The following is a 20,068-nucleotide window of genomic DNA, read 5'->3' as shown; positions in this document are numbered from 1 at the left end:
CCCAAAGATCATGGCTATAACATGCTGATTACTATGACAGACAGGTTGAATTCAGACATCCTGCTGGTACCATGCAAGGACACCATCACAGCCAAAAGCTTTGCGACACTCTTTTTTGACCATTGGTTCTGTGAAAACGGACTGCCTAAGGAGATTATTTCAGATCACAACAAGCTTTTCATGTGGAAGTTCTGGCACACATTGTATAAACTGATGGGCATTAAGGTCAAGATGTCATCAGCTTATTATCCCGAGATGGACGGCTCGAGCAAGCGCTCAAACAAAACGGTGATGCAGTGCTTGCAATATTACATAGATTGCAACCAAAAGAACTGGGTACAGGCGCTCCCTTGGGTACATTTTCAAATCATGAGCACGATAAACATGAGTACTGGCTTTGCACCATTCCAGTTGCATCTGGGGCGCTTGCCAAGGATGCTACCTCCACTCATGGAACAAACATCAACATCAGAAGAACCAGAAGCAAAATGTGTGCAGTCACTGCTGTCGAAGCTGAACTTCGATCTAATGGAGGCTCAAGACACCTTGATCACTAGCAAAGCTGCTCAAGCAAACACCGTCAACTAGGGAATGATGTGGTGATACCCCCACCCACACCCACCAAAAACCCACACCCACACTGGAGGGTGTGGATTTATTCATGAGTACCAGAGATGGCTACCCATACCCACACCCATAGAGGGTATACCCATGGGTATGATATGAATGATTGGTACTACACACTTAGATATCTTAATGAATGTTGTAGTAGTACTGGAGACAAATATACTGCTAGTCTCACCTTGTTAATTGGCAGTCATTTGAGAGAGATAAAGCTAAATAAAAACCCAACACCAGTAAGTCTCTGAAAAATGCAAAAATAAAAGTTGACATTATCCTTGTAATACTAGTTGAGACAAGTCTGTTGTGAGTTTTATCTTGTTAATCAGTAGTAATTTGAGCAAAATAAAAATATGTATTGATGAGTTTGGCCAAACACAAGTTGTTATTATCATTATGTATCTTGATGAAAATTGTAGTGCTATTTAAGGTGAGTCTATGGCTAGTTTATCTTATCAATTAGTTAACATATCAGTAACATAGGGATTGAACACTACTGAACCAAAGTTCAAAGTTGTGTTTCTATAGTCTACATGTAACATGATAAATGGAATCAACATAGATGACAAAGATATTATTATTGAAAATGAAGTTGTTGGCTATTCAACCTAGGCATACCATTCACTGAGACCACTACTAGCATATTTGACAAAGTTGAATCACATATCACAGTGCAAAGATAATTTTTTGCCTACATACCCACTGTGGGTGTGGGTAGGGGTGTGGGTATCCTAAGTGCCTACCCCCACCCATACCCCTGGGTTAGTGATGGAAAAGTCCAGTTTGGTCCGGTTCTCCAGGAAATTAGGAGAACCGTGGACTGGACCATTGGTTCGGTTCTCCTAGTAAGCAGAACTGTGGACTGGACCATCGGTTCAGTCCGAAAATGGTCCAGTTCTGGTCCAGTGAGGGTTCAGTGAGGGTTCGAACCGAGAACCGGACCATCCAAACTAATAAAAAATTCGTCAAGAAAAATTATATTGAAACACGCCCAACAACACCTCACGTTCACGTTCACGAACGAAGATTCAAAGACTGTTCATTTACTTCTATTGATTAAGGCAGGTTTAGTTTCGCTCACATACTATCTCTTTCATTCCGAATTTCAGGCCATCGCACTCTTCAATGCAAATCAACGAGTGGACGGAGTGCAGCGCCTTCAGGAACTTACCATCACTTGCCCTAACATCGATAACACTGCATATGGCGTCGTAGAAGTGAGCATCTTACATTCAACAAAATCCAGGTTCTTGCGTCGATTGACAGTAATTTTTCTTAATTCATACTTTAGGCTTATCTTCTTGTCTGACTGGGTACCGATGCCTTGGATGGTGGGCATCACAACGAAGCTGCTGACCATTTCGCCGAAGCTGTTAATGCCATTGGCTTTTCGTCTGAATCAGCCATTCATTCTACATATGAGGACTTCATTATGGTATGTTGATGTGATGCAACCGAATGTGCAGAAATGGTGTGAGGCACTTCTTTGCGCGGGTAGACTTATCGAAGCTGTTAGATCATTTCAATATATGATGGATGAGAGCGATGAAACTATGAAGGCCACTTGCCTTGATTGGTCCATTGGCAAGTTTTTTCAAAGGTGAGTTGATAGTCTCATTGTATTACATCCTCGCAACTGAACAGACTTGCAATGCCAGGCCAACAAATCTGCACTCCATGTATGTAACACCTTCATTCAAAGATCTTGTTGGGCTCAACATACATACACTAGGCTAATGCTACACGACCTCCAGTCCAATGACGTCCACCTGCTCGTCAGGTACCCCATGTTTGTTTCAGTTTGAACAGGTTCGAACCTGTTCAGAACCGGTTCTGCAATTCTGCAAGTCCCCGAACTGCGGACTGGACCAACGGTTCGGTCCTCCCTATTGCCCGAACCTTGAACCGGACTTCGGTCAGGTTCGAAATGGTTCAGGTTCGAACCGCGGTTCAGAACCGGACCTGGCCATCACTACCCTGGGTACCCACACCCATGACCCACAGTGGGTGCTGGATACTGTTAAGACCATGCACAAAGGGTAGGACTGATTCTGAGGGGCTTGGCTTCAGCTCGTGCGCTGCGCCCCTTACCCGAGTATGTGCCCTTAATTTCAGATTGGTGTCTGAGGAAAGTCCAAAGACGTCCGAAGGACATCCGAAGGCGCGGGAAACTTCGGAAGGACTTTCTGGACGGGTGCAAGTAACTTCCGGATGAGTGCGGGAAAGTTCCGGAGGAACTTCCGGAAATTACGATGAGGTTTCGTCCTGATACGGATATGTATAATGACTACTCAGGACTTGTCCTGAGTAGAAGTAAACAGAGGAAAGACTGCAAGGACAAAGTCCGAAGCAGAATAGGTCCGGAGGACCGTGGGAAAGATCCGGATGAACTTCCAGAAACTACGGAGGATCGGATGAGCGGATGAGCAGATGAGCGGAGTATCGGATAAGCAGAGCTCTGGCCTAGGGAGAAACTCCCTAGGCCTGAGATGGATAACAACTAAGTTGGAAGACTAGAACTGATATGAGGACTTAGAGTGAAGACTAGTGTGAGGACTAATATGATATTCAGACTGAGGTACTACAAGACATATACACGAGTTTATATACTAAGAGAAATAACGGAAGGATCAATAAGCAGAGTCCGAGGCTATGTATGAATCATATGCAAAGTTTGACAAACGCGAGTCGGAAATGAACATAGGTTAACAGATCAGTAAGCATACCGGTAATAGATATAACCGAGGTACTGGTAACAAGGAATACTGGATAGGCTGTGTTAACGTTATATGCACAGGAAATGAATTACAAAGCTTATCGTATATCAGATAGGAAACGGATCTATACATCGGATCGGACCGGATCGGATATGGTCCGGACGAGATGCGTGGATATATAGGATGTGGCATTAGAGCAGCAGGACAAGGATGAATGATGCAGGCTAGCTGCGAAGGATAAGGGATCTGGATGTGGACATGCGGATGTGGATGTGCAGAGGTGCAGGGATCCAGATGGGTACTGGAGACATGGATAGGACATCCGAAGGTCCAGATGAGGCGTGGGAATATTATCGGATGTAGGTCCGGAATACGGGATATGACAGATACCCATGACATTGCCTACCGTCAACAAGAGACGTGCCGCATACCTTATCTTGCAACAGGGAGATTGCGCCATGCTGGCCACAAAATATCGTCATCGAGAATATATTCAAAAGGGCGACAAGTGGGTAGCAAAATTCATGCCAAGATACGATGGACCTTACACAGTCATTGAAGACCATCCAGAAAGCTCTACATATACCCTTGATTTGCCAAATTCTCCCAACATCTTCCCCACGTTCCATGTTAGTCAATTGCGACCATTTAAGCCCAACGATCCAGCTCTCTTCCCCTCGTGAGAACATCCTAAGCTGGGGCCAGTAGTGACTGAATATGGACAACTTAAAAATTTCATCAACAGGATCTTGGACGAAAGAAAGGTTGGAAGAGGGAAAAAGTATCTTGTGCGGTGGGTTGGTTTCAGCGAGGAGGACGATGAATGGTTGCCACGGCGAGACTTGGAAGACTGCAAAGTGCTCAACACTTGGGAGAAAGAAAAGTCTGAACCATGGAGGGAAAGGGTGTAAGCATGATGCTTACATGACGCAACTTATCTATGATGTCAGATGTCTTTCCTGCGCACTTCTACCTGATTGGACACCTCCTGGGACGTGGATCCCTATATATACAGCCTTCTATACATACTGAGCACTCATCATACGATACCCCCAAAATCTCATACATTCATCCATGTTACTGCTGTCCAATTGACCGTCAGTGTTGTCGTCTACATCGACGAAATTACAATAAGCAGCCAATATCCTTCACAGTAGGAACATTATCAATTTGAGGTGCTACGGGGAACACGGATTATAAAAGATAAGCTAATTCACACTGAAGCAATTCAAATTAAGTATGCTGGTCGCCGAAAGCTGCACAAAAAATTAATGTCTAATTCGATGATTCATATGACGTCGGCGATGCTGCTCCACCGTTCGTTCCGTTAGTGAGGAGGGGTCGTTGGTGGAGCATAACTGCTTCCATGTGCCTAAGGAAGCCATAAATGAGGTCACGATATAATATATCAGTTCTGAACCTTACTTGTTACGTTTAGGGTTGATGCAGCACCAGTGGTATCCTCTGCGAAGATCACAGCCATACCCCTAAAGAAGTTCAATCAAATTGATCACATGGTGGCAAGACAACACCTACTGTTCCATGTGGAAGTCGATGTGGCTAGAAGATGGCATTTGAATTAGCCAGGCACAAGAACAGTATCGAGATCGTACCAGTGCAAAAACCATGGCCCTGGATTATCGGTTCTAAAGCGAATTGTCACGTTGTCACCCGATCTGCCATTGCTTGTCGTATCCCGGCGTACAGGATTGACGTAGTTGTAAACGTCACTTCCAGAGCTTCTTACAACGGAGAAGGGGTGCTGTGCGATACATGAATCAGAGTGCCAACAGGATATAGCAAGGACACTCACTCCGTGTAAGTGAAAAGGATGCTAGAATGATGGTGCATGAGAAGCATACGGTAAGGAGATATTGGGATTGCCTACCGGTCCCTCAGGCTGTCCGCCAGGTATGGACACCTCGATGGTTTTATTGGCAGGCAAAGTGTAAACCGATCCATAGGGTTTCAGCTCAGAAATGTCCAATTTTCCGTTTAAAATTTGCATTAAGACCGGAGTCGGAGGCGAGGTATAGGTGTAGCCATTGATGAGATAACTCATGCGGCCATCCCATACGGCTTCTAGATTTATCGACACGTCCGCGCCACCGGACTCCGCGACACCGGGGGCTGAGGGGTTTACCAACGCATGCAAGTTCTCTTCGCTCAAAGGGTTGGTCAAGGTCCAATTTCTGGGGATGGGGTCTATTGCCGGAGCTCCATCATATTTAAGTATCGCAGAGTTGAGACCTCCTGCAAAACTCGTATCATAATTGGGCATCGCACGAATCCAGTAGCTGTCGATCGGCTGATCTGCAACCAAGATGAAAGAGTACCGTTGCCCGGCCATAATTTGGATCGAGTCAACTTCCAGAGGCGTCGTGTATTCGCTGTCCGCCTCGATGACTGTAAAAACGTGGTTATCAATCGTAAACACGTAGTTTGGTCTGCATGCCATATTCATTAACCGAATACGGTAGCGTTTTCCTGGCACGACGTGTATGACAGAAAGAGGTAGCGGTGGTCCACTTGGATAACGTCCCACACCATTGATGAGAGTCGAAGCGGGAGTATCGGCAAGGGCAAGGTCGTAGGCGTTCACGTGGTACCTTTGATCAGAACGTTTAATCAAAGCAGTAAAGGTGCTGATGATCTTACCAATCTATGAGAGTAATGATGGTCGATTCTATATGATCGTTAGCACATTCAATTACGCATGTAGTCAAGGTTTAGACGGACCGTCATCAACATCATACATGCCCAGGTAAGGATCCTCTGGGTCATAGATGACCAAAGCTCCCCTCATACCTTCACCTGCACGAACGGTGAGATTTGTTTGCACCAGTGAAGAATGAGATCACCAACAGTACTGGAGCTGGAAATGTGAATGATACCTGAGACACCGGTAAATAGATGAATGCAAGGTAAAACGATATTTCTCACCAAAATGTGCCACTCTGGTCCTCTGGCGTGAATTCGTACATGAACGAACGCCCAGACGCGATGGGGCACTGAGTCACCATGGGAGATCCATCCATCTCAGCCGACCCGTGCTGATTGATTCCATGCCAGTGCTAAAGCGAAGTCAGCACCGCTCCAGAATACAAGAAGATACTCACAACGGTCGTGCTCTTGTTCATCGACTCGTCCACCAACAAATTCGTGACGTTCACTTGGAAGCGTTCGCCCTTAATGAAGTAAATCTTCCTGGTAGGGATAGTCATATAAATAGACCACTACCTTCTGTGCTGTGAGGACTGGTCCAGGAGTTTGGCCGTTGACCACGATGGCACTGGAAATGTTTGTTGAGCATGAGAAATCAACCAACCGCGTGTCAATAACATACTTCATTGAAAAACCGTCGGGGGCGACAAGGGCGTTTGAAATGAGAAGCTCAGCATTGAGTGCCGCACAAGACGACACCAAGGCCGCCAGAAACCAGGTAGACATAGTTCAAAACTTGGCTGTCACCAATGCTACTGAGAGACTGTTGAAACTTGAGTCCGAGGTCGCGTACTAAGTTGTTAAAATCATTTTAGCATCCCTCTCGTTACGTATTTTTCGATCGGTCAATATTTCCTCTGGGTAAAAGTAGCGAAGTCGCGGCAAGCCAGGAGGAGAGATTCATGTCGTGGGGTGCTGAACAACAAAGGCCTTCGCCTTGCCTTCGCCCGACGCTTTCCCTATTGGCAAGTACTGACCACATCATGATGCTGCCAAGTTGTATAGGATTCACAGCTCCAGACCAAACCCAGACTCAGCATGTTTGACGTGTGACTATCAAACTAACCGGAAAGGAAAAGCTCGGACGAGCTGAACGAACAAGGACTAGCCGCCCGAGCAAGGGACCGAATTGCATAGGCAAATGAAGTGATCGGTCTCCATACCACTGGCAGTCTATTACGTAGTACTGCGGTGATCTCGTGAACCGATCACGATTTTCCAGGGATTTTCCTTGAAACGATGCGCCTGCAAGGCTTCGTCAGACACGTCGTTCCACTGGGTCAATAGACATCCTAGTGTAATATTGAAATCATCCAGGTATTATCCACCAACAGTCCCAAAAGTCTAAGTAGCCATCATAATAATATGATCATATGCAAGCCTGCCACGAATCGCGGTGCATGGGAACATATCGATAACAAGGTGGCATTAATCCCGGCATGTCCAGACAAGCCCATACGTCATGAAGTACGTTAACATCGCTGCGCAAGAAAATCAGAGTCCAAGATAAACATATGCATACAGAAACTGTTCGAAAATTATAACCCTGGTCACTTGTCTTGTTTGTCTATTCCACTGCTGCTGCCAGGGTCATGCATCTTATCCTGCCCTGGAACAGCTCGTGCGCTGGGCGATGAGCGTTTCTCATCCGCAGCACTTGAGTCAGCACGCGGCCGTTTGCGTGATGAACGCGGCGACATCAGTGTTCCTCCATTAGAAGACTTATCCGGATGAAGGTCACCACCGCGTTCAGCGGAGTAATGCTCCGCATCGCGATCTCGTTCCCATGAGAGACCATCTCGCCCATTAGCGGGGGGTAGTGTCATATGGAGCTGTTGGGCGCCTGACTGAGATGCATTCTGCGACAGGAAATCGAGCCAGCTAGGGTCCCCAGGAGGCCCTATTACAGTCTAAGGATATTTCCACTTGAAGAGAAATGTAAAACATACCTGATTCTTGCGGTGGAGGTTGCGAGGGAGGTGGCAGCGGCGGCTGTGATGGTCCATGGGAAGGCCAATCAAGCGGCGCGTATTGTGGACCTGTGCTTTGCGGCTGCCGATGCTCGTCGTTGTCTAAAAATGTGGATAACAAGGAGTCTGGAGGTTGTTGAGAATGCAAACCGCTTGAGTGGGTGTGTTGACTTGGCGAATGATTGTGCCGCATTAGCTGGTGATACATTCCCTGTAATTGGGGGTCCTGAGGTTGAGAATACGATGACCGTTGGCTGCTGTAGCTGTTATTACGCGGTAAATTAGAGCCTCGGGACGACGAGGACGGGAAGTCAAAGTTTGAAGGCAGGAAAGACTGCGGGGGACTATTTGACACTCCCATATATCCGTTATACGGAAGTTGGTGAGACGATGGACCGTTCGATCGATATGCAGTAGAATGAGCCGATGTGGGTGAAGGGAGATAACCACCATTGTACATAGATTCGTCCCCTGAAAGCTTGGAGCCACTGCCTCCATGAACGTTGGGCGCTAGACGGGGCTTCTTTTGAGAGCTAATTTGACCGTTTGGAGGGAGCAACCGACCGGAAGACGAATGGCGTTCTGTGGAAATAGGAAGTGCAGATCCCCCACCAGACGATGGAAGCTGTGACGAGTGGTGAAGGGGCATAGGAGGGGGAGGGATGGTCATAGGACGGTGATAATCAGCCATCTGTTTCAGAGTGAGCGAAATGAGAAGAAAAAGATCAAATGGTGATCTCACGTCAACGTTTAGACCCATTTCACCTCCTGAAGGAATCAGAAGTTTTGCATTGTTGCTATATTCCGCTTTGAATTTGGGCTCGTGGCGCCTCTTGCTTCCACGTGTGGGAATAGAATCTGGGTCGTCGTCGTCGTCACCCTCGTCATCGTCAATATCGGCGTCATGATGAAGTTTGGCGTTGGCGTTGTTCGCGAAATCGTGGGGAGTGCGGGTATCCTTCTCTCCATCGTACTGAGCAAGAAAAAAGTCGGTAAAGAACAGACCAAAAAGAAAAAGAAATTACTTACACGAACGTGACGCTGAATGATATCGTGGATGTCGCCAGAACAGTATTGATAAAGTTTCAAGTGATGACCCGCACGTTCCTCTGATGGTGATGATGTTCATGTTAGGAAGGACACGCATATATGGGATATGGAAAAAAACTCGCCAAAGATGACGACGGCGACGTCAACAGAGCAGAGGACGCCAAGTTCGTAGGCCTTTTTGAAGAGACCATTCTTACGCTGTAAGGAGGTGAGGATAATTATAAGTTATCAGCTGCCAAGCTATTAATGGCAAAAATAGCCAAAGGCTTACCTTTAAAAAAGTTACTGAACGATTACGCTCGTGCTATGTTTAAGAATTACAGAGAGGGTCGTTAATGATGGATCAAGAGGAGGTCAAGTAAAATTGGAGTAAAGCGCGCTGGCACAACCGCGACCGAGAATAGCAGCAGGCCAACTACATAACAAAAATGAAACTTACGGTGATCGGTTGGATCTCAATTTTTCTCCTGCCCATTTTACTATCGAAAGGGATGAAGAGACGATGAAGGGAGAGATGATGGGAGTACAGAAGAGAGATGGCAGTGGGCGAGAGGATGGGAGCCTTGTCTTTGAAGTTTGGATCTTTCACTGGCGGCAAGTAATTCCGCGAACGGGTGCCGAAACCCAAGCAACTGCAAACGGCGCTCATCAGATTCAGAGATCGGGATTAAACCCACAATTCCGGATTTCACCGGATTCTATCATTTTATCTAAATTAGGCAGTAAAGTTCATGAAAAGATCAAGCTAAAATACCAAATTTGGTTAAACATCTTTCGTTGAAATGTCAGGCTGATTCATCCAATAGTAAGCTTCCTATGAATCATCATCTCTACCCTTTTTCTCACACTAACTCACCATCCCGCATCTCCGCAGCCTAACCTCGATTCAACCCAGCGAGAGTCGAGCCCCTCGGAGGCACACCTTTTCATGTCCGCGTAGTAATACTACTAACAACTAGTTACTATCTGCGCAGTACGTTTCTCCAACACTTCAACTGACACTGCAACCGATCTTACAAGTCTCATCTTCACACCCCTTGTTTCGTCAGTGATCGTGCCTTCTACATAGGTCTTCTGACTCCAGGTTCGGATCCAAGGACGTCCGTTTCTTCATCCCAGGCAGCTGACTTTTGCCAGTGAACCGAATTTTAACCGGCATTCATACCAAGTCGGCCGGACTATCGTACCTGATCGAGTTTGAGTGATACTCAGCTGCGAAGCGACGTCACTCCTACAAAGCGAGTTTATGATCGCTGAATAACCCAAAATTATGATATCGCCCAAAATAACAAGCTAGCTTGTTATTTTGGAACATTCATATTCATGTGCGTATTTCTGTCCATTAATTTGGCCCCTCTGAAGCTTGTCAATGTAGCACACTACAACACTCGCCCAACATCGAACTGATGCTACTGTAGAACCCTGGCGCGTCCAAACGGCGCCCCTGTGTGTTCCATGTCGCATAGTGTGTGATAATCACGCAATCCCTTCCAGGCCGCCGTGCAATATACTTCCACGCCTACTAAGTACCATATCCTATGCGCTTGTTTGTCTGCCTCGCGTCTCCATCATTCCCGGTCTTCCCGTAAGCCTTCTCGCCATCCGCAGCTTCATCTATAGCCCATCTGATCCTAATTGCAACCGTATGTTCTAATATAGACATTTCACTCTCACCCAGATTCTCGAAAAGCACCGTGTCGACGAATGCGAAGCGACCTTTCCCCCCACTCAGATATTTCAGGATCCATGTCCTCGATCACTCTCTTCAAGCCCAGAGCACCTAGCCTGGTGTTTCATACGGTTAGCGATAATTATTTTTGTCGCGATAACTCAGCGAGCAATAATTTGTTTGTTATAGCCGTTGATTAGGGCATATCGGATGGCCTTTCAAAAGCGTGCAGGAGTCTGTTATCGCAAACCGAACCCGCATACCCCCAAATTTCTCTCCGTACAAATCCCTATTTCCTATGTCCGACATGAATTATTCAGCAACTTGCCCAATCCTCAATAGCTTCGCTGATTTACTCCGTCTTCGTTCCGAGATGCCGGCGGCATGCCATGGGGTCAATCAAAGGTGGCAAAGTTCGTTGCTTACCCACTCCACAACCCTAATGATACCTTCCAATTTCCTTTATTCGATATCCTCTGTGTCGATGGCATTTTCGCGATCTCCTGAACATGTGGCTTGTGTCAGTGACTGTCTTGTTTGCTCTCACACACAAAACCCGAGCTGTCTTACTCCCTCGGACTTCCGTGCAGGCGCCTGCCCGTCATACGAACGGCAGACAACGTAATCTTCTTATCTCTTGCCACGGAGATATCCCGGTGATCTCCTGTCTTCCTTGAGGCTTCCTGCCTCTTGTCGTACTGTCTTTTGTTGTGCTGTCTTCTGTCATATCTTTCTCTCCAAAAGGCATGCCGTGACGAACATATGGAATCCCGCAACATGTTAGTTGTCCATCTACTCTCAAGATCGAGGCTATCCAACCAATACGATCCGGTCACATGGTACGCGCAATGTTTCACAACATCCATTCGGTGATTGCCTGCTCGGAGGATCGTCCTATGTGGAGATCCTTATACATGTGTTCGAAGCTCCTGACTCCACCCTGATCTCCCACCAATCCCTAAACTCATGAGATATCTTCTATTGCCATATGGTCCACTAGGAACTTTACGATCACACGCGATGTCTGGCCGATCAATCACCGTGTCGCAAAGCCGCTCCTATCTTGACAATGTTTCAGGTGTCGCCATGATGGACGCCACGATCAAGCACACGGGAATGTTCTGATTGATGCTATCAGGATTGGAAAATTGGGAACCATTCCTTGCCCTAACATGTTCCGCATACCTCTAACATGATGGAGATTTGGCAAAGGGCTATTTGCCACCACTGTCCCGGCCCGTTCCCGGGAAGCGAGACGTGGAAAAGATGGGGGCACGTCTTGGCGATCTATTGTCTAGCCTCGCCCCATGGACGCTTCTCTGTCATGAGTATGTAACCTCGTAGTTCGCACAGGTTGCACGCATAGATGATGACCTTCGAAAGCTTGACCCAATAGAGTTTGACAATGAAGCGGTTCCTGTGGTTGCATCACTTTGGCTGAAACGAGATTCATTGGCCGATAGAAGGCCGCATGAGAAGAGTCTGGCCGCTTCGATTCACGTGCCTCGTTAGTGCAGGCTCTCGCGGCCACCGATAATTAGTGTTGATTTGCCTTTGCATCGGTCGGCTTTCCGGGGGGAAACTCAGGGAAATGGGAGTTAACGCTCAGGGATATGGGAGTTAACGCCTTGGCACTGTGGTCATGACGTTACTGTTGTTCGATGAGCCCGCGGCGGAGGCCAATTACTTGGAGATGACTGATCAATGACCGCCGGGTGGTATTTTACACACTAGCACCCGCGAAGCCCATCCGGACTGGGTAGGTAGGATAAATTGTGTGAATACATACTAAGGGTCGTATGACTGAACTAAAGGTGTGATTAGGTTTAGATACACAAATAGCTGAGTCAGTATTATACAGGAAGAAGACATGATACACAAGGAAGGGTTAACGTTGACCATTCCGAGTAGGGGGATCATAATATCTGTATTGTATGAAGCAAGAATAGATGCCGCGGAACTATTCCGCAATTCACCCGTTCCTGAGTAGTGAGACCTCATACAAAATGATTGTTCTCTCTCTGCTCAAAAACGTGATAAGCTTAAAACCTTTTCCCTTTAATATCATTGGCTCACCGTATGTGCAGCCGGCGGGGGACCTGGGGGCTATGGGTAGCGGCATGAGTGTGGAGCATGGTTTGATGGAGATGCTACTACTTACCGAGGAGTAATGTGTTTCCTGCGGCATGTTGGCTCCTTCTCCTTTCACATAGGGAGGGGGAGGGGGCTGTGATCCAGGATACTCATTATCGTATGGATTCATGTTTGCGGTATTGGCCGGGTGACCAGGTGGAGGTGGAGGTGCATATGTCTGCGCTCCATGCCATATTGGAAGTGAGTAAGGTGGACCTGGTTGAGCATTCGTCGGGGGCTTGGTGACGAAAGGCATCGAACGATGTCGACGTCGAATCGTAGCTACACAGCATACTACGAGTAATAAGAATAAAAACACGATGCCTGCAGATTAAAATTATCCCTATCGTTCGGTTGATGCTCTTGATAACGGTCAAGAATATCTCACCGACTACAATCCCAGCGATCCGTCCACTCCAATTGTAGTTATACGTATCAGAAGCTTGTGCATACGCAGAGGATGACAGGCAGAGAAAAACAGCAATTAGTTGAGTTGGATTGTGGTTCATGATGGTACTGATCATGAAGTGTGTTTCAGTGTCCGAACAGTTTCTTACAGTATGCGCAGTTCAAGCGCAGTTCAACCGTGCAGTCCGGGTTGGAATTACGTCATTTGGAGGTAATGACGCTAAATAGCCAGGAAAGGAGATTTGCGAGAACTAAGTCCTGGAAATGAATTCAGGGCCGCAAAAATTTAGTCCGGGGAGCGCATCGACACTATAGCTAGCTAGGCTCTGCCGCCAGTCGAAGCAGAAAAAATCGGTTCCATGCCTTCTGGAACCGCAATAAGTTGTTTCTTCTGAGCCACGAGCTCCAGACTCCATGGCAGGAGACTAGGCTCTAAAGCCCTCGGATTTACCCCTTTCCGTCAACCTCAATGCCCCCTTCCACCCGAAACACGTTCAAAGGCTATACAGAGTGTGTTGCGAGCACTTGCGCAGCACAGCGTGCACAGAAAGACACACACTCCTATATGATAACAGTTAGCCAAGCAAAGACAGCACCAGTGCATCGCAGAGAGAAAAGCACAAACGGAGGTCACCAGAGAATTCAGCATGCCTCGTGATAGATACACGAGAAAAACGATCAACAGGAAATTCAAGTGGTCTAGCGGCTTCGATGACATACAGATCGAAACGATGGTTTAGTCATTAGTTGCTTCCATTGTGATACTGAAACGGTACTTCAAAAAATTCCGATTCCATGAGTCAGGCCATCCTCGTAAAGCTGCTCGTCTCATCTAGCTGTGCGTTTCAAATCTTCGAAAGGGTCGCTTGCGGCAAAGATGATAGGGATAATGCATCGAAAGTCCCTCCCCTTGGGGATCTTCATTCGACGCAACCGCATGTAGCCATAAACGCTTCTAGATACTCGCATTTACCGATCGAGGGGGTTATAATCAAAATCAACGTCTCGCTAGTGGAACCAGCCTAGTCCGCAAGATTTCACCATAGGCTCCGTGCAGGGTATCAGAATACATAAACGAAATGACGCATGTACACGCACACCTAGCTGATCAAAGGTTGAGCATGTCACAAAACACATCGTAAGGTGTTTTGTTCTTGTGCTCGGACGATCCTCCTCCCAGGACCCCCTCTATCTTCTCCCCGAGAGAGGGATGATATGTCTTTGAGTACATTCAGTGTGCGAATGGACGGCCGGCAGGTGAGAACGCGAAGAAGAAAGGCATGGTTCTGATCGAACGTACACACGTTCATGAGGAACAAGCGGCACGTGGTTAGGTTGTCAGTGGGAGTTGATCAGGGCGGCAGGACCCTCCAGGTCGAGATGATCTTGTAAAGGAAATCCGGTTTCATCGTATACACAATCAATGCCAACTGGGTCATGGGAAGAGAATATCGGGAAAGGGGTAAGATGCTATGATTCGTGTCAGTAGAACCAAACGAGACGAACATATCTTCGAATTCGAGCTCCCAGCCTAATGCAAACAGGTCACTTGGTTTTTATGTTGACTTGCTAGATCTGACATGGACGTTTCGGAACAACGTGGGACAGTCACCTGCTGTCACGTTTGAATCTATTTCCGAATCGTTGAACACACCTCGCTTCAGCACTTACAATCATTATGATCAGCGATTAATGATACAAACCTGGTCCACAGTACTTCGACTGTTCAGTTGCCTATACACTGTTTGCTTGAAGGTCAGTACTAGTTGAAGGATCAGGTCGAACGTGAACTCACTGATCGGGATTTTTATTGTAAGTTTGGAAAGGAGCCCATGACATAGACCTCAGAACATGATCCGATTTTGTACCTGCTCCATCATCATCTTAGGTCAAATTCTCCAGACTTCCACACGCTTGACTCTTTCAGCAGCTACAGCCAATCTCTTCCACAATCGCGCTTTATATCACAAAAGCGCAGTGTTGGGCTCGAATTCACAACAATCACCATATATGTCTAAGCCCGACTTCATATCCTGGATGCAATCCCACCTCGGCGCCCTCTACGAAGCGCGAGAGGACGAGGTATTTGCTAACGCCTTCGATACTGCATTCTCCCCCTCTTGCGAGGTCCGTGTGAACCATGCACCTTCGACACTTGATGCTTTGAAGGATAGCGTCTCATCGCGCAAAGCCGCCGCCAAAGGAGTTGCACTCTCTTGGGAGAACGTTATCTCCACTGGTAATCGTCCGGACGAAGTGAGTCTTTATGCCCAACATTATGGTATCGCTATCAATCTATCAATCGCCTATTGATAGCCCTCGGTGGTTGCCGGAACTTTAATCGTCACTCGTAGCATGATGTTCCGCGTTCGCGCCGCTCCTGCTGAGCGTCTGACTCACATCAACTTCAGTGCAAGGTATGATTTAAATTGCTTATAACCCTGCTGTCCCTCACATTTTAACTCTAGGGTGGAACCTTTAGAAGATTCTACCGTTCAGGCAGATGAAAACGATGACCGTCGCCGCATTACCAGCCTCTATCTTACCTCGGTGGACTCAGCACCAGCGATTCACTTCGTGACACCCCATCCAGTCAGTCAAGAAAAGAAGAAGTAGACTTACCAAAAACACGAGTAGGAGCCCTTTGCTATCTGTATCAGTAATGACCGCATGGTGGATGCTCATCCACAGATTTCCGAATAGATAGGATTGAATCGTTACAGTCGAGTGGCTTTTGCACAGTTCTGAGCCAGCCGCGTGAGGGGTATAACGTTGTGCTGGGTTTGAAATTTGCACTGGTTCTAATTAAAGTCCACACCTGCTCAACGCCTCACGGTACGCTCCACACATTCGAAGCAGTGGTGGGGAGCCTGGTGGTAAGTAGTGCAGTTCCCTTGTGAGCTAGGTATGCTTGTTGTTCATCCTGCAAGTTGCTGTGATGTCTGCCTTGATCCCTATTCCATCTCCTCAGAAGCTGCTCATTCTCCACATGCAATTGCCTGTGGCCACATATTCTGTCTCACGTGCGTTCCTACTCCAAGTTATGTTACTCCCAGCAATCATGTTTCTCCTCTTGTATGCGACCCTTCAATCCCAGATGCCTTCGCTCCTTGTCCCTAAGTGCATGTCCTCTCTGCCGCGAACCTTTCCGGCCAGATCGTGTCAAGAAACTCTACCTCGCCAATCCATCCAAACAAGACGATGCTGAACAAGATGCTGAACAAGATACTAACGATGATCAGCATGCTAGCCTCCTTTTGCATCGTGTGTCTCTAGTCTCAGGCGAAGACACGCCCGACGCAGAAGCTGTCAACGTAGTCGCCGAGGTGCAAGAATGGCTGAAATCTCAATCGGGTAATCTAAATTCTGTGAGTCCTTTTCATTGTGCGGACGCACCGCCAAGGCAACGTTTGCTGCCAATTTCTCACATACGGCACTTTTAGCATATCCCACTACGAGCTGCGGTAACCTCCCTCCAGCGAATCAAAGCTCTTCAAGACCAGATCGAGCGCGAAAAAGCAGAATGTTGTCGCCTTCGTGACAAGCTTCGTACCTGCAAACTTTACGCAGACCTCGACTTCAAAACATCTCGCGTAGTTGAAGAAGGTCTCCTTTCTAGGATCCAGAAAATAGAGAATGAACATGCTCTGTGAGTCTCCGCTTGTAAGCAAACGAGTATGTTCTAAAATAAGTTCTCTGCAGAGAGGTGATCATTTGATTGAGCGGCATTCATGTTTGACTTACATTGCGTCCTTGTAGCTGTCACGATTGCATTCTCAGCTGGAAATCCTTGTAAAATCTCAACCTCGATGCTCTAACACCAACAATCTCCTCATCCCTCAGCCAATTCAATCTCCTCGTGCAGTGGATTTGGATACCCACATACGAAGGGGACACAATAGTGAGTCCCTGTCCTCTGTACTATCGTACTTTACTCAGTTGCTGTATTTGTATTCCTCAGTCGCCTTCTCATTGATTATTTTCGTCGATATCATCGAGGTATATCCACTTCTTATTTCAATGGCTAAATAATAACCCCTTATGGCAGTTCGCGATATCGACCTGGCTCACATCACAATTTGATGTTCATCATAACTACTTCAGTCTAGCTGGACGAGACTGCACTCATTTTCTATTGTTCACTTCAACATGGACGCTCATATACTCTAGTTACCGCATTTTCTTCTTCTTTCCTCCTCCAGACAGTATCTTGGGTAGTATGGCTTGTCATATCTTCTTGTACGTAGACCTCCTTTGGAGCGAGTCAAATTTGCTGACCAACTCGCTATAGCCTGTGCCTAACATGGGTCTTCTGGGCCGTGAGCGCTGCAAGTTTGACTGCAGCTCTTAGTGGACAACTGAATCGCAAGTTGGTACATCTTCCTATTACTCATCGTTCTCCTTGTATCTTTTTAGTGCCCAAAGCCTTTTCGTGTACAGCGGTCAACTTATCGCGCTAGATGTCTTCGCTTGGGTTATTTTGTATGTATCACGGAATCATTGATACATATCTATTAATATCGTTTCCTTGTTCGTACTTTTATCAGGGTTCTCGTAACTTTTGCAATCTTCGTCGTGCACACCCGCGGCATTCTCGCGTCAAGTCGAGGTGATGGCGCACGCGAGCCGCAGATTGCCTGAAGATTGTCCCCCACTGCCGTGGTTAATACCAGCGCGAAACGTCATCCCTTTTTTCGTTTCTGTTCTATGTACAACTTGGTTCTGCGTACTCTCCTGACGATCTGCTTGCTGTACTAGTATTTCTCCATCTACGTCATGCATTGCCGTTATGGCTATAATCTTCTCATTCCTGGCATTCATAGTTGATACTCATTCCCTCTTACGATCCCATGGCAGGAGCCCCACCTAATTACCAATCTATCACTCCCAGTTCTTTCTATCCTGGCCACCCGTGCCTTTGCGTGTTCAGGCCAACTTTCCGATCTTCGCAATATTCCCTGTCCTTCGAGCTAGAGATATGTCACCAATCTGCATGTCTTTGCATTGAGAATTTTGGCCAAGTCCGTATCAAGATCTAAAAACGTATCCTACACAATTTCGTGCCCATCACTGTTCTCTCATGTATACCCCGTCCACCTAGTAGGACTGACAGGAATATTGTGAATACACAAGTCCCAGCCCTTGGAATGATCATAAACTTACCCGCAATCGAGCCTTCGCCTCAGCAAGGTTACGAGCTGACGACCAGATTTCTACATTTTCCTTCCTATCATCAGACATGGCATAAATGTTCTCCATAATCAGCTGGTCGGCCGTCCGCCCTCTGACGCGCATTAGGGCATGGAGGTATTTCACCACCAGCGAGGGCTCTCGTGAAGGAACCAACTCCTCGAGGGTTTCCCTGTATTCGTTGACGAGATCCTGAATCGCAAGGCTTTCAAGAGCAGAACCGATGATGCAGGTCGACATAACCCTGGCGTCAAGTAGTGGAACTACAATGCCCCTTGAGTAAATTGATGTCAGTCGAACGGATCGTCTGCCTCTGTAAGAGACTTACGCCGTTATGCGGGTCAGACCACGGTAAAAATCAAGCGCATTCTAGGCAAGATTGAATGATTACGGTCTATCATGGACCTTGGTATGTTCTTACATGAAAGCGACTCAAGCTTGGTTCGCAAGCGACGAAGTGCTAAAAGATGCATGTCGACAAATAGAATGTGTTGAGAAAGAGAAACACGCACTAGAGTAATCTTCTTCTGGAGCATCTCTCTCGCCAGATCAAGAGGGTCCGGAACTGGAATGTATGCATTCATTCAGAATTCTGGAGTTCTCCACGACGAACGGCAACGAGTTCTCACCACCTGGTACACCGTTGGGCCAGTAATCGCCCTGAGATCCAATACCGTGGGGCGGAGCATCCGATACTAACACAGCGACCTTGTTGCAGTCATTCCTCCACCCCATCGTTAAAGCTCGAGCTAGAGCCGCCGTTGAGGCCTCTGGTCCATCTCCCCCACCGTCAGCACCAGGAAGACTTCTCAAATTTGCGTGAATTCGAGCGATATCTGACACAAAGTCCCATTGGCGGGTAACGAAAGAGTCCTCCTGGGGATAATGATCACGAAACCCAATAAATGCGACGCGAAGATCGCCCGGGTGAGCTGAATTCAAATGATCCGATCCCAGTATCTCTGCGCAGATGGTATTAATGGATGATTTGACTGAGTCTATGTATGGTTGTTGGCTGCCAGTGAGATCCAGGATGAATAGCAAGTCACTGTACAGAAGTTATACACGGTCTCGAACTATGGGAAAATGGACGAAGCCTCACTCACAGCTTAAAGCCATGTGTACGCGAAGGAGGTACACTTTTCTTTGTTGCAGGATCCATCAGATACGTGTATATCACGCGCTTGACCTATGTATGACATCGAATGACCATGTATTCTTTTCAGCATACCGAAAAACACATACTAGGTCCTCGGATACAGGTGCTTTCCTTGTCTCTATATATGGGAGAGACGATCTTCCGACTGGATAGGCCGTGGAGGTTGACGGGCTGTCGTATGTGTCCGAAACTAAGAGAGCTTGTACAGCCTCTGCCTCTGCTTGAGATATCGTTCTGAAATTTGCAGAATCATCATGAACGACGGCGGTGGACGGGGCCTGTTCGATGTAAAGCTGTGCTAGGAGATTTCCGACTTGTTCAGCCTCGGGTTGGGCAGCCTCAGGGGCAACGTAGCTGATCTGGGGGCGATGGTTGATGCTGTCCTAGATATTGAAAAGGATTGATAATACGTACAGCAAACTCCCTG

At 47.2% G+C, this 20,068-nt stretch overlaps 8 protein-coding genes across 8 annotated transcripts; 3 read left to right on the top strand and 5 right to left on the bottom strand.

Moving 5' to 3' along the window:
- Positions 1 to 4,418: 4,418 nt before the first annotated feature.
- F5891DRAFT_1113421 (laccase) lies at positions 4,419 to 7,209 on the bottom strand. The gene is made up of 13 exons (XM_041363752.1): positions 6,685 to 7,209; positions 6,579 to 6,630; positions 6,458 to 6,526; positions 6,282 to 6,412; positions 6,204 to 6,232; positions 6,078 to 6,152; positions 5,997 to 6,024; positions 5,227 to 5,947; positions 5,152 to 5,172; positions 4,952 to 5,100; positions 4,875 to 4,898; positions 4,764 to 4,825; positions 4,419 to 4,710 (listed from the first exon to the last, which is right to left on the bottom strand). The coding sequence occupies exons 1-13, from the start codon at positions 6,786 to 6,788 to the stop codon at positions 4,607 to 4,609; spliced, it is 1,569 nt and encodes a 522-aa protein (XP_041222712.1). The 5' UTR covers positions 6,789 to 7,209; the 3' UTR covers positions 4,419 to 4,606.
- Positions 7,210 to 7,332: 123 nt separating this feature from the next.
- F5891DRAFT_1050601 (uncharacterized protein) lies at positions 7,333 to 9,699 on the bottom strand. Its single transcript, XM_041362451.1, has 7 exons — positions 9,522 to 9,699; positions 9,354 to 9,386; positions 9,205 to 9,280; positions 9,062 to 9,141; positions 8,775 to 9,005; positions 8,012 to 8,723; positions 7,333 to 7,962 (listed from the first exon to the last, which is right to left on the bottom strand). Exons 1-7 carry the CDS (start codon positions 9,555 to 9,557, stop codon positions 7,613 to 7,615), a joined length of 1,518 nt encoding a protein of 505 aa, XP_041222711.1. The 5' UTR covers positions 9,558 to 9,699; the 3' UTR covers positions 7,333 to 7,612.
- A 3,116-nt stretch (positions 9,700 to 12,815) lies between these two features.
- F5891DRAFT_982929 (uncharacterized protein) lies at positions 12,816 to 13,393 on the bottom strand (the record flags this gene model as incomplete). Its single annotated transcript, XM_041377272.1, has 3 exons — positions 12,816 to 12,857; positions 12,913 to 13,178; positions 13,273 to 13,393. The coding sequence occupies 3 exons, from the start codon at positions 13,391 to 13,393 to the stop codon at positions 12,816 to 12,818; spliced, it is 429 nt and encodes a 142-aa protein (XP_041222710.1).
- Positions 13,394 to 13,586: 193 nt separating this feature from the next.
- F5891DRAFT_547852 (uncharacterized protein) lies at positions 13,587 to 14,041 on the bottom strand. Its single transcript, XM_041372202.1, has one exon. It carries the CDS (start codon positions 14,008 to 14,010, stop codon positions 13,759 to 13,761), a length of 252 nt encoding a protein of 83 aa, XP_041222709.1. The 5' UTR covers positions 14,011 to 14,041; the 3' UTR covers positions 13,587 to 13,758.
- Positions 14,042 to 15,302: 1,261 nt separating this feature from the next.
- Positions 15,303 to 15,908, top strand: F5891DRAFT_957572 (uncharacterized protein; the record flags this gene model as incomplete). Its single annotated transcript, XM_041375495.1, has 3 exons — positions 15,303 to 15,548; positions 15,609 to 15,709; positions 15,761 to 15,908. 3 exons carry the CDS (start codon positions 15,303 to 15,305, stop codon positions 15,906 to 15,908), a joined length of 495 nt encoding a protein of 164 aa, XP_041222708.1.
- A 113-nt stretch (positions 15,909 to 16,021) lies between these two features.
- F5891DRAFT_1113414 (uncharacterized protein) lies at positions 16,022 to 17,119 on the top strand. Its single transcript, XM_041363751.1, has 4 exons — positions 16,022 to 16,315; positions 16,390 to 16,660; positions 16,736 to 16,941; positions 17,048 to 17,119. The coding sequence occupies exons 1-4, from the start codon at positions 16,200 to 16,202 to the stop codon at positions 17,049 to 17,051; spliced, it is 597 nt and encodes a 198-aa protein (XP_041222707.1). The 5' UTR covers positions 16,022 to 16,199; the 3' UTR covers positions 17,052 to 17,119.
- A 43-nt stretch (positions 17,120 to 17,162) lies between these two features.
- Positions 17,163 to 18,251, top strand: F5891DRAFT_1243724 (uncharacterized protein; the record flags this gene model as incomplete). The annotated part of the gene is made up of 6 exons (XM_041369768.1): positions 17,163 to 17,193; positions 17,254 to 17,291; positions 17,341 to 17,531; positions 17,584 to 17,661; positions 17,709 to 17,774; positions 17,840 to 18,251. Coding segments are annotated over 6 exons (498 nt in total), but the record flags the coding sequence as incomplete, so codon positions are not given.
- A 136-nt stretch (positions 18,252 to 18,387) lies between these two features.
- F5891DRAFT_547848 (uncharacterized protein) lies at positions 18,388 to 20,067 on the bottom strand. Its single transcript, XM_041372201.1, has 7 exons — positions 19,728 to 20,067; positions 19,589 to 19,671; positions 19,112 to 19,530; positions 18,995 to 19,047; positions 18,904 to 18,942; positions 18,811 to 18,851; positions 18,388 to 18,756 (listed from the first exon to the last, which is right to left on the bottom strand). Exons 2-7 carry the CDS (start codon positions 19,642 to 19,644, stop codon positions 18,444 to 18,446), a joined length of 921 nt encoding a protein of 306 aa, XP_041222705.1. The 5' UTR covers positions 19,645 to 19,671; positions 19,728 to 20,067; the 3' UTR covers positions 18,388 to 18,443.
- Position 20,068: the final 1 nt, after the last annotated feature.

The sequence above is a fragment of the Suillus fuscotomentosus genome, assembly GCF_016647785.1.
Source record: "Suillus fuscotomentosus strain FC203 chromosome Unknown F5891scaffold_49, whole genome shotgun sequence".
Classification (NCBI taxonomy): domain Eukaryota; kingdom Fungi; phylum Basidiomycota; class Agaricomycetes; order Boletales; family Suillaceae; genus Suillus; species Suillus fuscotomentosus.
This window is presented reverse-complemented; position numbering and strand designations above follow the sequence as displayed.

Coding starts and splice junctions, on each gene's coding strand:
- F5891DRAFT_1113421 (XM_041363752.1), bottom strand. CDS start 6,788: ATGTCTACCTGGTTTCTGGCGGCCTTGGTGTCGTCTTGTGCGGCACTC. Junction 5,948..5,996: donor ATCATTACTCTCATAGATTG/GTAAGATCATCA, acceptor TTCTGATCAAAG/GTACCACGTGAACGCCTACG. Junction 4,826..4,874: donor ATCGACTTCCACATGGAACA/GTAGGTGTTGTC, acceptor GAACTTCTTTAG/GGGTATGGCTGTGATCTTCG.
- F5891DRAFT_1050601 (XM_041362451.1), bottom strand. CDS start 9,557: ATGGGCAGGAGAAAAATTGAGATCCAACCGATCACC. Junction 9,281..9,353: donor GTTCAGTAACTTTTTTAAAG/GTAAGCCTTTGG, acceptor ACCTCCTTACAG/CGTAAGAATGGTCTCTTCAA. Junction 9,006..9,061: donor TCATTCAGCGTCACGTTCGT/GTAAGTAATTTC, acceptor TTTCTTGCTCAG/TACGATGGAGAGAAGGATAC.
- F5891DRAFT_547852 (XM_041372202.1), bottom strand. CDS start 14,010: ATGTCATCGAAGCCGCTAGACCACTTGAATTTCCTGTTGATCGTTTTT.
- F5891DRAFT_1113414 (XM_041363751.1), top strand. CDS start 16,200: ATGCTTGTTGTTCATCCTGCAAGTTGCTGTGATGTCTGCCTTGATCCC. Junction 16,316..16,389: donor GGCCACATATTCTGTCTCAC/GTGCGTTCCTAC, acceptor CTTCAATCCCAG/ATGCCTTCGCTCCTTGTCCC. Junction 16,661..16,735: donor AATCGGGTAATCTAAATTCT/GTGAGTCCTTTT, acceptor CGGCACTTTTAG/CATATCCCACTACGAGCTGC.
- F5891DRAFT_547848 (XM_041372201.1), bottom strand. CDS start 19,644: ATGGATCCTGCAACAAAGAAAAGTGTACCTCCTTCGCGTACACATGGC. Junction 19,048..19,111: donor GCCCAACGGTGTACCAGGTG/GTGAGAACTCGT, acceptor CATACATTCCAG/TTCCGGACCCTCTTGATCTG. Junction 18,943..18,994: donor TCCAGAAGAAGATTACTCTA/GTGCGTGTTTCT, acceptor TGCATCTTTTAG/CACTTCGTCGCTTGCGAACC.